The sequence below is a fragment of the Entelurus aequoreus genome, linkage group LG23 (assembly GCF_033978785.1).
Source record: "Entelurus aequoreus isolate RoL-2023_Sb linkage group LG23, RoL_Eaeq_v1.1, whole genome shotgun sequence".
In the NCBI taxonomy this organism is placed as follows: Eukaryota; Metazoa; Chordata; class Actinopteri; order Syngnathiformes; family Syngnathidae; genus Entelurus; species Entelurus aequoreus.
In genome coordinates, this window is record NC_084753.1 from 17376060 (window position 1) to 17391059 (window position 15000).

At 44.9% G+C, this 15000-nt stretch overlaps 1 protein-coding gene across 1 annotated transcript in view; it reads right to left on the bottom strand.

The window, feature by feature from the left end:
• ryr3 (ryanodine receptor 3) overlaps nucleotides 1-15000 on the bottom strand; it is a 309061-nt gene that overhangs the window by 173147 nt on the left and 120914 nt on the right. The window contains exons 12-13 of the mRNA XM_062034336.1: nucleotides 6648-6769; nucleotides 6379-6559 (exon numbers count right to left, since the gene is read on the bottom strand). Coding sequence (XP_061890320.1) covers nucleotides 6379-6559; nucleotides 6648-6769 — 303 coding nt within the window. The remainder of the gene's footprint in view (nucleotides 1-6378; nucleotides 6560-6647; nucleotides 6770-15000) is intronic.

The window sequence follows — 15000 nt, forward strand, 5'->3', positions numbered from 1 at the left end:
CACTGCAGCTAAACTGTGCAATAATAACTGAAGTCATATTGCTTGTTATCACTTTGGACAACCCATGGTCATTAAAGAACACTAATAACTGCTGGGACATATTCATTTGACAGTAAATTAGGTAAACATGCATCATTTAATGGGACCCAATGCAAGAGCTGTGTCACCCATTCTGCTTGACAAACATAATGATGCTCATTTTTTGTTTTTTTGTTACTGTAAGGTATTCATGTGTTTGTTATTGTAGTTGTCTTTTGCAAGGCTGTACTGCACCATCGTGAGCCATCCATCCATCTTCTTCCGCTTATCCGAGGTCGGGTCGCGGGGGCAGCAGCCTAAGCAGGGAAGCCCAGACTTCCCTCTCCCCAGCCACTTCGTCCAGCTCTTCTCGGGGGATCCCGAGGCGTTCAAAGGCCAGCCGAGAGACATATTCTTCCCAACGTGTCCTGGGTCTTCCCCGTGGCCTCCTACCGGTCGGACGTGCCCTAAACACCTCCCTAGGGAGGCGTTCGGGTGGCATCCTGACCAGATGCCCGAACCACCTCATCTGGCTCCTCTCGATGTGGAGGAGCAGCGGCTTTACTTTGAGCTCCCCCCGGATGGCAGAGCTTCTCACCCTATCTCTAAGGGAGAGCCCCGCCACCCGGCGGAGGAAACTCATTTCGGCCGCTTGTACCCGTGATCTTGTCCTTTCGGTCATAACCCAAAGCTCATGACCATAGGTGAGGATGGGAACGTAGATCGACCGGTAAATTGAGAGCTTTGCTTTACGGCTCAGCTCCTTCTTCACCACAACGGATCGATACAGCGTCCGCATTACCATCGTGAGCCATGTCTCAACTATTGTGGTCCCTATAAGAAGGGATAGGTAACTTTCCCAGTTGAAACGACAAGGGACTAATTCCCGGTGCCTGGGAATCGATACGGGTACTCAACGGTACCAATCTTCCATACTGTGTGTGTTTCATGTATTAATAAATCCTCATTTGTTTAATAATGTATAAATATATTTTTTACTTAAAGTGGATTATAGCTGTGCTGTCCAGTTGTCGTGTCACACTTCTGAGTCTCATTTGCAAGTATTATATAGGGGACAACTGCTACGGTGTGTTGCCTAGTCACGGAATAGTGTCTGCTAAATCTAGTCGTTTGTTGCGCCCTAACAAGTGTTTATACTGTAAGTGTTGCATTTATCACACACCAGCTGTTTGATTGTAACATGCATCTTAGTTGGAGTTTTCATTGCCAAATTTAGAGGTGTTGATATCGCCATGTAAAATCGCTGATGCTAATCAGTAGCACGTCAATGGCAAAGCCAATATAAGCAATAAGCATCGAGCTAGCGTATCTTGAAAAGTGGATCCGTACAGTATGTTCCGGTGTTTTTTTCAGGCATACCGTATTTTCCACACTATAAGGCGCACCGGATTATAAGGCTCACCTTCAATGAATGGCCTATTCTAAAACTTTGTTCATATACAAACCCCGTTTCCATATGAGTTGGGAAATTGTGTTAGATGTAAATATAAACGGAATACAATGATTTGAAAATCCTTTTCAACCCATATTCAATTGAATGCACTACAATGACAAGATATTTGATGTTCAAACTGATAAAAAATTTTTTTTTTTACAAATCATTAACTTTAGAATTTGATGCCAGCAACACGTGACAAAGAAGTTGGGAAAGGTGGCAATAAATACTGATAAAGTTGAGGAATGCTCATCAAACACTTATTTGGAACATCCCACAGGTGAACAGGCAAAGTGGGAACAGGTGGGTGCCATGATTGTGTATAAAAGTCCATCTCCATCCATCTTCTTCCGCTTATCCGAGGTCGGGTCGCGGGGGCAGCAGCCTAAGCAGGGAAACCCAGACTTCCCTCTCCCCAGCCACTTCGTCCAGCTCTTCCCGGGGGATCCCGAGGCGTTCCCAGGCCAGTCGGGAGACATAGTCTTCCCAACGTGTCCTGGGTCTTCCCCGTGGCCTCCTACCGGTCGGACGTGCCCTAAAACACCTCCCTAGGGAGGCGTTCGGGTGGCATCCTGACCAGATGCCCGAACCACCTCAACTGTCTCCTCTCGATGTGGAGGAGCAGCGGCTTTACTTTGAGCTCCCCCCGGATGGCAGAGCTTCTCACCCTATCTCTAAGGGAGAGCCCCGCCACCCGGCGGAGGAAACTCATTTCGGCCGCTTGTACCCGTGATCTTGTCCTTTCGGTCATAACCCAAAGCTTATGACCATAGGTGAGGATGGGAACGTAGATCGACCGGTAAATTGAGAGCTTTGCCTTCCGGCTCAGCTCCTTCTTCACCACAACGGATCGATACAGCGTCCGCATTACTGAAGACGCCGCACCGATCCGCCTGTCGATCTCACGATCCACTCTTCCCTCACTCGTGAACAAGACTCCAAGGTACTTGAACTCCTCCACTTGGGGCAGGGTCTCCTCCCCAACCCGGAGATGGCACTCCACCCTTTTCCGGGCGAGAACCATGGACTCGGACTTGGAGGTGCTGATTCTCATCCCAGTCGCTTCACACTCAGCTGCGAACCGATCCAGCGAGAGCTGAAGATCCTGGCCAGATGAAGCCATCAGGACCACATCATCTGCAAAAAGCAGAGACCTAATCCTGCAGCCACCAAACCAGATCCCCTCAACGCCTTGACTGCGCCTAGAAATTCTGTCCATAAAAGTTATGAACAGAATCGGTGACAAAGGGCAGCCTTGGCAGAGTCCAACCCTCACTAAAAACGTGTCCGACTTACTGCCGGCAATGCGGACCAAACTCTGGCACTGATCATACAGGGAGCGGACCGCCACAATCAGACAGTCCGATACCCCATACTCTCTGAGCACTCCCCACAGGACTTCCCGAGGGACACGGTCGAATGCCTTCTCCAAGTCCACAAAACACATGTAGACTGGTTGGGCAAACTCCCATGCACCCTCAAGGACCCTGCCGAGAGTATAGAGCTGGTCCACAGTTCCACGACCAGGACGAAAACCACACTGTTCCTCCTGAATCCGAGGTTCGACTATCCGGCGTAGCCTCCTCTCCAGCACACCCGAATAGACCTTACCGGGAAGGCTGAGGAGTGTGATCCCACGATAGTTAGAACACACCCTCCGGTTCCCCTTCTTAAAGAGAGGAACCACCACCCCGGTCTGCCAATCCAGAGGTACCGCCCCTGATGTCCACGCGATGCTGCAGAGTCTTGTCAACCAAGACAGCATCCAGAGCCTTAAGGAACTCCGGGCGGATCTCATCCACCCCCGGGGCCTTGCCACCGAGGAGCTTTTTAACTACCTCAGCAACCTCAGCCCCAGAAATAGGAGAGCTCACCACAGATTCCCCAGGCACTGCTTCCTCATAGGAAGACGTGTTGGTGGGATTGAGGAGGTCTTCGAAGTATTCCCTCCACCGATCCACAACATCCGCAGTCGAGGTCAGCAGAACACCATCCTCACCATACACTGTGTTGATAGTGCACTGCTTCCCCTTCCTGAGGCGGCGGATTGTGGTCCAGAATCGCTTCGAAGCCGTCCGGAAGTCGTTTTCCATGGCTTCCCCAAACTCCTCCCATGTCCGAGTTTTTGCCTCTGCGACCGCTGAAGCCGCACACCGCTTGGCCTGTCGGTACATGTCCGCTGCCTCAGGAGTCCTATGAGCCAAAAGAACCCGATAGGACTCCTTCTTCAGCTTAACGGCATCCCTCACCGCCGGTGTCCACCAACGGGTTCTAGGATTACCGCCACGACAGGCACCAATTACCTTGCGGCCACAGCTCCAATCAGCCGCCTCGACAATAGAGGCGCGGAACATGGTCCATTCGAACTCAATGTCCAGCACCTCCCTCGTGACATGTTCAAAGTTCTTCCGGAGGTGGGAATTGAAACTCTCTCTGACAGGAGACTCTGCCAGACGTTCCCAGCAAACCCTCACAATGCGTTTGGGCCTGCCAGGTCTGTCCGGCATCCTCCCCCACCATCGCAGCCAACTCACCACCAGGTGGTGATCGGTAGAAAGCTCCGCCCCTCTCTTCACCCGAGTGTCCAAAACATGAGGCCGCAAATCCGACGACACAACTACAAAGTCGATCATGGAACTGCGGCCTAGGGTGTCCTGGTACCAAGTGCACATATGGACACCCTTATGTTTGAACATGGTGTTCGTTATGGAAAATCTGTGACGGGCACAAAAGTCCAATAACAAAACACCGCTCGGGTTCAGATCCGGGCGGCCATTCTTCCCAATCACGCCTCTCCAGGTTTCACTGTCGCTGCCAACATGAGCGTTGAAGTCCCCCAGTAGAACGAGGGAATCACCCGGGGGAGCACTCTCAAGTACTCCCTCGAGCGAATCCAAAAAGGGTGGGTACTCTGAGCTACGGTTTGGCGCGTAAGCACAAACCACAGTCAGGACCCGTTCCCCCACCCGAAGGCGGAGGGAAGCTACCCTCTCGTCCACCGGGTTGAACTCCAACATGCAGGCTCTGAGCCGGGGGGCAACAAGAATTGCCACCCCAGCCCGTCGCCTCTCACTGCCGGCAACGCCAGAGTGGAAGAGAGTCCAGCCCCTCTCGAGAGAACTGGTTCCAGAGCCCTTGCTGTGCGTCGAAGTGAGTCCGACTATGTCTAGCCGTAACTTCTCCACCTCGCGCACTAGCTCAGGCTCCTTCCCCCCCAGCGAGGTGACGTTCCACGTCCCAAGAGCTAGCTTCTGTAGCCGAGGATCGGACCGCCAAGTGCCCTGCCTTCGGCCTCCGCCCAGCTCACTTCGCACCCGACCTCTATGACCCCTGCTATGGGTGGTGAGCCCATTGGAGGGGGGACCCACGTTGCCTCTTTGGGCTGTGCCCAGCCGGGCCCCATTGGGACAGGCCCGGCCACCAGGCGCTCGCCATCGTGCCCCACCTCCGGGCCTGGCTCCAGAGGGGGGCCCCGGTGACCCGCGTCCGGGCGAGGGATATCTGGGTTCCTTGTTTTTATCTTTCATTGAGGTCTTCGAGCTGCTCTTTGTCTGATCCCTCACCTAGGACCAGTTTGCCTTGGGAGATCCTACCGGGGGGCATAAAGCCCCCGGACAACATAGCTCCTAGGATCATTGGGACACGCAAACTCCTCTACCACGGTAAGGTGGCAGCTCAGAGAGGAGTGTATATAAATGTATAAAAGTAGATTCCATGAAATGCTCAGTCATTCACAAACAAGGATGGGGCGAAGGTCACCACTTTGTCAACAAATGTGTGAGCAAATTGTTGAACAGTTTAAGAAAAACCTTTCTCAACCAGCTATTGCAAGGAATTTAGGGATTTCACCATCTACGGTCCGTAATATCATCAAAGGGTTCAGAGAATCTGGAGAAATCACTGCACGTAAGCAGCTAAGCCCGTGACCTTCGATCCCTCAGGCTGTACTGCATCAACAATCGACATCAGTGTGTAAAGGATATCACCACATGGGCGCATAGAATAGATGCTACAGTAGAGGCTGGGGTTACGTTATGCATCCCGTAGTTGCGAGACCTGTTGTTGCTCAATATTGGTCCATATATAAGGCGCACCGGATTATAAGGCGCACTGTCAGCTTTTGAGAAAATTGGAGGTTTTTAGGTGCGCCTTACAGTGCGGAAAATACGGTACTTGCTTTGGTTGCAGGGAAATTACAAAATTACTTTGAGGCAGTGCTTCTTGAATGCTTGTTTGCCTGCCAAGTGTTGGTACAGTTGGATTTTACAATAATCATACGACTACAGGGGTTAATGCATGTGCCTCACAATACGAAGGTCCTGGGTAGTCCTGGGTTCAATCCTGCACTCTGGATCTTTCCGTGTGGAGTTTGCATGTTCTCCTCGTGACTGCGTGGGTTCCCTCCGGGTACTCCGGCTTCCTCCCACCTCCAAAAACATGCACCTGGGGATAGGTTGATTGGCAACACTAAATTGGCCCTAGTGTGTGAATGTGAGTGTGCATGTTGTCTGTCTATCTGTGTTGGCCCTGCGATGAGGTGGCGACTTGTCCAGGGTGTACACCACCTTCCGCCCGAATGCAGCTGAGATAGGCACCAGCACCCCCCGCAACCCCAAAAAGGACAAGCGGTAGAAAATGGATGGATGGATGGCATACGACTACATTTGTAAATAAAAGTACCATATTCGGTACCCATCCTAGACTGTAATACAGTTATAAAAATACACATTGTCTTTCATGAATGTATGATGCAGCTCTTTTCCGAAGATCTCATTAGATTGTGCAGGTGTGCCTAATGTTGCCACTTGTGCGTATGTCCCCGCAATCGCAGTGACCCGAGGGGACATTAATGTTGCACGATGCATTGCATAATTAAGTAGAACCGCCGCTGGGTCCTCGTTCACCTCCTCTTTGAAGAGGTCCTGACGCTTGATGAGTGAGCGGAGCAGACACTGCTTCTCCTCGTGCTCCAGCTCCGAGTCGGGCTGCTTGAAGTACTCGATCAGGTCGTTCAGCGTCTGCAGCACCTCCTCCACGTAGCCCGCCACCGCCGTGGATTCCCCCGCGGCGGTGCTGTCCAAAGCCCTTTTTTTGAAAAGCAAGAAGACAGCCCATGAGACATCTTTTTGTCTCCCGTGGGCCGTGAGTCGCCGCCTCATCTGTCAGTCATTACTTGATGAAATTGGTGAAGAGAAACGTTGTGTTGCGGATGTTGCGAGCAGCTTGGGACTCCTCGTGTTGACAGCGCTGGAGAGTAAGCCCGTCATCCATGTGGCCTTCGGAATGCAGGCAGGCCTGTGTTAGCACACAACACAAGTATTTACTATGGAGGTATAATCAATTTGTGTATTGGAGCATACGTGTTTAAAGGCCTACTGAAACCCACTACTACCGACCACGCAGTCTGATAGTTTATATATCAATGATGAAATCTTAACATTGCAACACATGCCAATACGGCCGGGTTAACTTATAAAGTGCAATTTTAAATTTCCCGCTAAACTTCCGGTTGAAAACGTCTATGTATGATGACGTATGCGCGTGACGTCAATCGTTGAAACGGAAGTATTCGGACCCCACTGAATCCAATACAAAAAGCTCTGTTTTCATCTCAAAATTCCACAGTATTCTGGACATCTGTGTTGCAATTTGTTTAATGAACAATGAAGACTGCAAAGAAGAAAGTTGTTGGTGGGATCGGTGTATTAGCGGCGGACTACAGCAACACAACCAGGAGGACTTTGAGATGGATAGCAGACGCGCGAGCCGCCGACCTCACCTTGACTTCCTCCGTCTCCGGGCCGCCGACCGTATCTGTGATCGGGTGAAGTCCTTCGTCGCTCCGTCGATCGCTGGAACGCAGGTGAGCACGGGTGTTGATGAGCAGATGAGGGCTGGCGTAGGTGGATAGCTAATGTTTTTAGCATAGCTCTGTGAGGTCCCGTTGCTAAGTTAGCTTCAATGGCGTCGTCAGCAACAGCATTGTTAAGCTTCGCCAGCCTGGAAAGCATTAACCGTGTAGTTACATGTCCATGGTTTAATAGTTTTGTTGATTTTCTGTCTATCCTTCCAGTCAGGGGTTTATTTATTTTGTTTCTATCTGCATTTAAGCACGATGCTATCACGTTAGCTCCGTAGCTAAAGAGCTTCGCCGATGTAGTTGTGGAGATAAAAGTCACTGTGAATGTCCATTTCGCGTTCTCGACTCTCATTTTCAAGAGGATATAGTATCCGAGGTGGTTTAAAATACAAATCCGTGATCCACAATAGAAAAAGGAGAAAGTGTGGAATCCAATGAACCAGCTTGTACCTAAGTTACGGTCGGAGCGAAAAAAGATACGTCCTGCACTGCACTCTAGTCCTTCACTCTCACGTTCCTCATCCACGAATCTTTCATCCTGGCTCAAATTAATGGGGTAATCGTCGCTTTCTCGGTCCGAATCGCTCTCGCTGCATTGTAAACAATGGGGAAATGTGAGGAGCCTTTCAACCTGCCACGTCACGCTACTTCCGGTACAGGCAAGGCTTTTTTTATCAGCGACCAAAAGTTGCGAACTTTATCGTCGATGTTCTCTACTAAATCCTTTCAGCAAAAATATGGCAATATCGCGAAATGATCAAGTATGACACATAGAATGGATCTGCTATCCCCGATTAAATTTAAAAAAATAATTTCAGTAGGCCTTTAACTCCTTTTACAAGGAGTAGTGGTAGTGTACATTCTGCAACCATTGCACCCACATTTAGACACATTCCATGCTTAAAACAGAAAAAAGGAGCTTGGTCTACTAAAGCAGTGGTCCCCAACCCCCGGGCCGCGGCCCGGTACCGGTCCGTGGATCGATTAGTACTGGGCCGCACAAGAAATAACTAGTTATTTCCGTTTTATTTATTATTTGAGCCCGAACAAAATGTTATTTTGAAAAGTATTTTTTATTTTGAAAGATGACCGGATTCTCTCGGTTATATCTTGGTCACTTGAGCGCCCAAATTTTACGTAGCTAGCAAAATGAGTAAAAAACAGACGTCTTTGGAAAGTTTCTTTGTGAAGGGGAAAAGGCACAGTGAAGACAGAGAACAACAGCCTACGACTTCCAACAAAAAGAAAGCTTTTAATAGACAATACGAGGAGCCATACTTGAAATATGGATTTATCGCAACAGGTGATTCCCACGCACCAAGCCCGCTCTGCATAATGTGCAGCGACCGGCTCTCAAACATTAGCAGGGATTTTGCATGAGACTGAGTCTGTGCCTTCATTCACCAAGCTGGTGCACGATCACCTGTCTGTGCTTTTAAAAGAGTTCCAGCGCTACTTCCCAACTTCAAAGGACCCACAAACTGCCAAGGAATGGATCCGCGACCCATTTGTCAACAAAGCAGGTGAATCCAGCATGTCTGTGCAAGAAGAAGATCAACTGCTGGAGATCGCAAATGACGGCAGCCTTAAAAGTGTGTTTGAGACAAAAACTGCCGGTTTTCTGGATTAAAGTCATGGCAGAATACCCCGAGATCGCCACCACAGCACTGAAAACCCTGTTGCCATTTCCGACGTCATATCTGTGTGAAGCGGGATTTTCTGCAGTGACAGCCACCAAAACAAAACAACGGAGCAGACTGGACATAAGCAACACACTTGGGGTGTCTTTGTCTCCCATTACCCCCCAGCTGGGACCGTCTCGTTGCAGAGAAACAAGCTCAGGGCTCCCATTGATTTAGCGTTACGGTGAGTTAAACTTCTCATGCACTTTATATTCGTTTTGAATGTTGTATCTGCATAAATGTTACCATAGCAACCAAAATCAGAGAGCGTTACAGTGGTCGCCAACAGAGGGAGGTGAGACAGAGGGGAGGGGAGGGGAAAGGAGAGGAGGAGAGCTTGAGAGTCTGGGGCACACAAACATGCAGGAGGCTTATCTGACGGTTCAAACGGGCAACTTTATTTCAATTGTTGAAAAATAAAATTCATAAAGAAAATAGTGTGGAATTGCTGGTTCTTGTCATTTATATATTTTTCCACGTGATTTTTTATGTATGTAATGGGCTGAGTATACAGTGGATTCACGTTTATTATAATTCTTAACAATCAACACCCCCCCCCCCCGGTCCGTGGCAAAATTGTCACACGTTGACCGGTCCGCAGTTACAAAAAGGTATGGGACCACTTTACTAAAGGATTGCGTTTTTAAAACAGAGGTCCCCAACCTTTTTTGCACCCAGGGACCGGTTTAATGTAGGCATTATTTTCACGGACAGGTCTTCAAAGTTTGGCAGATAGATATAGCAAATAAGTGCATGAAAAATTAATACATGAAAAAACTCACCATAACATTCAATTAGTGGGAGTACCTGGCCTTTTCCCTTTGCAAAAAAGTTCTCCATAGACTTTTGTTTTTTGCAAATTTTTGCTAGTAGTAGGCTTTGTTTCGGCTTTAGTATCTGATGGGTTATAGGTGATCCATCACATTCAAGGACAAGAGCATGGATATACAGTATAAGAAAGCTAGAAATACTTGACATTAGTTCCAATATATATATCTGTGGATTACTATTTCCATTCTAAAAGTTATGTATTCATATTTTGTGCAATATTTCATATGTAGATACACTAATGTTAGCTTTTTGGTCCAATTTTGCATGCGTAATTACATCCGTTATTGCTAACTACTTATGTAATAGGACGATGTGCAATAATACCAGCACTTTAACTTACTAGGCCAAAGGAGATGTGTATTTTTTTCCTTCAGCACAATTATTATATGCAACAATTTAGCACTTCTCCATCTGCCTTATGCACATTAACTCCTATGGTCACTTTGTTCCTGATCCACCCTGATCTTAGGTCAGCAATCTGTCGCGGACTGCAGATGGAACCTAGCTTTTGGCTACGATTTGGCACCTTTACATTTTATATGTTTATTAATGTGCATTGTCACATGTAACAAAGATGTAACAAATATAGCAAATTGCGACTTCCTATTAGGAGTTTTATAATACATCTATGAACAAGTTTATTGGTGTGTCTGGTGGGACTGGCGAAAGTTAAGTAGGAGAAAATGCGGTCAGTTATAAATTATTTAATGTCTCTGTGCGGCCCAGTAGCAAATGCGTTACGGACCGGCTGTATTAAAACACTTGCAAACTTGATCTACTAAGCTTGCACGCTGAGAATTGTGTATCTAAAATGAGCAAAATTGAGAGTGTAATCTATTTCGTGTGTTGGCTGACGTACATGTATACTTAGACTTAGACAAACTTTATTGATCCACAAGGGAAATTGTTCCACACAGTAGCTCAGTTACAAAGGATGGAAAGATTAAGGATGGAAAGGACAATGCAGGTATAAAGTGGACTAAAAATGTACCAGAGTAGCAATATAAAATATTACATATATGTAATATTTACATATTAAATATACGGTATATAATATATACTGATATATTATAAATATATACTGATATATTATATTGCTATATTATATTTTTATATAATATATAACAAATCCCAATTACCATGTATAATAATACAATATATGTAACAGCTCCAGCAAAAAAAAGGGCAGCATAAAATAGAGAGTAGATCCAGCAGAAAATATACATTATAAACAAAGAGAGGTAGCTAACATGGAAGCGGTCAGGTAATAGACAGATATCATCTATTGCTGTATGGCGAGTGATATATCGGATTATCAGAATGCCAAAAATGTTATGGGGCCACTGTTTTGTGTCTGGAACGTTCGTGCAAAATGGCACAGTTACGCACAAACGGCAGTGAGAAAGGAGGCGATTGTGCTGCAAAGGCAGACGATAGAGAGAAAATATTCCCGGTGCAATTAAACTATTGTAGTCTGTTGCAATTTAAATATTGTAAATAATCATCCATTCATGACATTTTTCAATTTTATAGCTGCTGGATGATTTAAGGGGCTGATTAAAACAAATTAAATTGATTAGTTTTGGGGTCTGCTGACATGTTTTTTTAGGAGCCATAATTAGGGCTGTCAAGTGATTCATTTTTAAAAACCAGATTAATCACACTCTTGACGGGTGATTCTGAACAGATTATTGTTTGCTTGCAATAATACAATTTGCTTAAGAAAATACCTGAATATTTGGATACAAATGCAATTTGGTAGTCAGAATGTCATACAGGAACTTTTTTTATGTTTTGCCGAACTGCAAGTCATTGACTTGTTTAAAACTTGGTGACAGTAAGTATAGTAAGAATTAACATTTTGAAAGTATTTGCAACAATACAGCACACAAAGTACAAATGTACAGTATATTAATAATGTAAACACACCCATAAAGAGTTATACGGAGTGCACCATTTACATCTGCATTTACTCTTCCTTAGTTTAAACACACAAGCTTATTCATCTTTTCAGATCACAGTGCTGATCCTCTTTTCTACGAGATTAGTTGGTGACATGAACGACATCTTGCAGCACTTGGTCTTCACAGGGGGTATTGTCCTGTACGGGGTGGCTGTCCATTTTGAAAAAACATTGGTAAACGCAGGTAAACTCAGTTTCATCATAGTTTGATGTACTGTTTGCCGTCCATTAAGCATTCATGCTAGTGACGCCATCCTTTTGTTTGTTTTGCTTTAAGATGTCATTTTAAACTTGATATGCAACGATAAGAACGTTTGTCGCTGCAATACTACTACGGTACTTTGTTTTGAAGCAAAATGGGCGCAGAGCACACCTCTCTAACTTTCATCACACTGGCATGTGACGTTGGTCAAAACAAACAGTGTGATTAATCTTCATTAATTCATGGTAACGCAATAGAAATAAATATACAGTACAGGCCAAAAGTTTGGACACACCTTCTCATTTCAATGCATTTTATTTCTGTTCATGACTATTTGCATTGTCGATTGTCACTGAAGGCATCAAAACTACGACACCTGTGAAGTGAAACCCCTTTCAGGTGACTACCTCTTGAAGCTCATTGAGAGAATGCCAAGAGTGTGCAAAACAGTAATCAGAGCAAAGTGTGGCTATTTTGAAGAAACTAAAATATGAAACATGTTTTCAGTTATTTCACCTTTTTTTGTTAAGTACATAACTCCACATGTGTTCATTCATAGTTTTGATGCCTTCAGTGACAATCTACAATGTAAATAGTCATGAGAATAAAGAAAACGCATTAAATGAGAAGGTGTGTCCAAACTTTTGGCCTGTACTATATATTTTTAGTAATCACTTGCATTAACGCTGACAGTCCTTAAAAAAACATCTTGCAACATGCATTTTGGAATGTTCCAGAGGCACCATCACTACAATGCATAGATTCTGTTGTCTAGATCGCGCTTCGACAAAACGCCACAGGTTGGACCTTCTGATGCCATAAATGTGGAGAAGAATGAGTGTCTTCATGGTGACAGCCCTAATAAATGCAAAAACTCATTTAAATAGGGCGGTCTGCACCACTCAATTGTACAGTCTTAGTAGATCACCTGCAACATGCCCACTAATAGTACACACAATTTTATAGTTTGCACACGCTATTTACAACTTGTTATTTGTATCTTAGTAGATCAGACCCATAGTGTATTGATGTGAATGCATGAGGGTATAAAGGTGCTGCTCATTCAAATTTAATGACAAAAAAGTTGATTTTAATAATTTCATTCAACAAGTGAAACTTGTACAAACGTATATTATATATAGTTAATTCATTACATGCAGACTGATATGTATTTCAAATGTTTGTTTCTTAAAATTTTGAAGATTTTAACAAAAAATTGCATGTTTAAAAAGGAAAAAAAAAATGAAAACCCCAAATTTGAAATTCAAAATCCCAAATTTAGAATCTCACACAATTAGAATGTTACTCATGACCAATAAGAAAAAAAGATTTTTAGAAATGTTGGCCAACTGAAAAGTTTGAACATGCACAGCACTCTATACTTGGTCGGGGCTCCTTTTGCTTGAATTACTGCAACAGTACGCCGTGGCATGGAGTTAATCAGTCTGTGGCGAGTGACCTTGGACCTCAAAAAAGACAGTGGACCAACACCAGCAGATGACATGGCACCCCAAACCATCACGGACTGTAGAAACTTTAATGTAAAGTTTCCACAGTCTGTAGAAACTTTAATATAAGACAAATTTGTATACAAAATTACCCATATTTTGTGAAAAAAATTAACATTTGTTGTGGTATATCATATTTTCCATATCACTGAATTAATTCCTAGTAGAATGCAATAAAACAAAGATTTGCATTGTTGATATTTTATCTTTAAACTTCCCGTGTTTGCAAATTTTCCCAACTGTTTTTCCTGAGCGTGTCTGTCACTACGTTTCCATGCACTAAATTAGTCAGATTTTTCTATTAGTTAGGGTTTTTGTATTTTCACAGGTACGTGTGAAGTCCAAATGTCCATGCAGTCTCTCTAATGCGACTCTTGGTCATACGCCATGCGCCTCCCTTACACTGGAGGGCGCTTATTTCCTTTTAGCGCTTATTAATGATTGCTTTATCGGTTGACCTATGACATCAAACTAGGATCTGTGCATTTTTACAACTTGTTTCACGTGATGTCTACTGTGATATTAGCCCATATTACTAATATTGCGTCCCTAATAGTTATGCTGGTGTTAAATAGCAGACAGCATCAATAAATGATCTTGGATTGCGTTATGAACATGACGCTACTACCATGAATGTATCAGGGTGGATGCAGGTCCGAAGCAAAGAAAGACCGAGGGAAGAGTTTTTTCGAAGGAATTTTCGGACGGAGATCATGGAAACAAAAATGTATCAGAGTTCATTCAAAAGGCTCTGTGGATTGATGGAAGGAGTTTTAAATCCGAAGGAAAATAATGTTTGTGCCCCGAATGATACTGTTCCAGATGAAGGTTTTGTTCCAAGGTTTTTCATTGTATCCCATTGGGTTGAGTTTTTTCTTGCCCTGATGTGGGATCTGAGCAGAGGATGTCGTCGTGGCTTGTGCAGCCCTTTAAAACACTTGTGATTAAGGGCTATATAAATAAACTTTGATTGATTGATTGATGAAGCTAGCTATTGCCAGTTGTGTGGAATAAAGAGGTTTGGTTAATCAGTTTGGACTCGGAGAGCACAAATGCAGCGTGAAGAGGTTTGTGTATGCTTTATCATGCGCCTTTAATATACCTTCTTCATTCTCTTTCATCTCATTCGTATTTAGTTTGGGAGTCCGAATTAAGCCGACATTTTACATTTCCTCAGCTACCTTCTTAAATAAATCTGTTTGTTTTTGTCTACCATCGATGGACTTCAAAATGTTCGGTTCTCTTAATTTGTAAAGCAAATAAACCGTCTCCTCTTCATTACAAATGCTGCCTATGTTTTTATTGAATGGTATCTGCTTACGAGTGTGCGCGATATGGAGGGTCCTCTCCAGCCGCACCCTCCCCTCGAGAGATCTGGTTTTCAATCGCATAATCCAGGTTTGTTAGTCAGACTTTTCAAAAACACAACACGATCGGAGTAAGGTGTTTCCAACGGTTGGAGGAGGCTAATTTGGAGCCA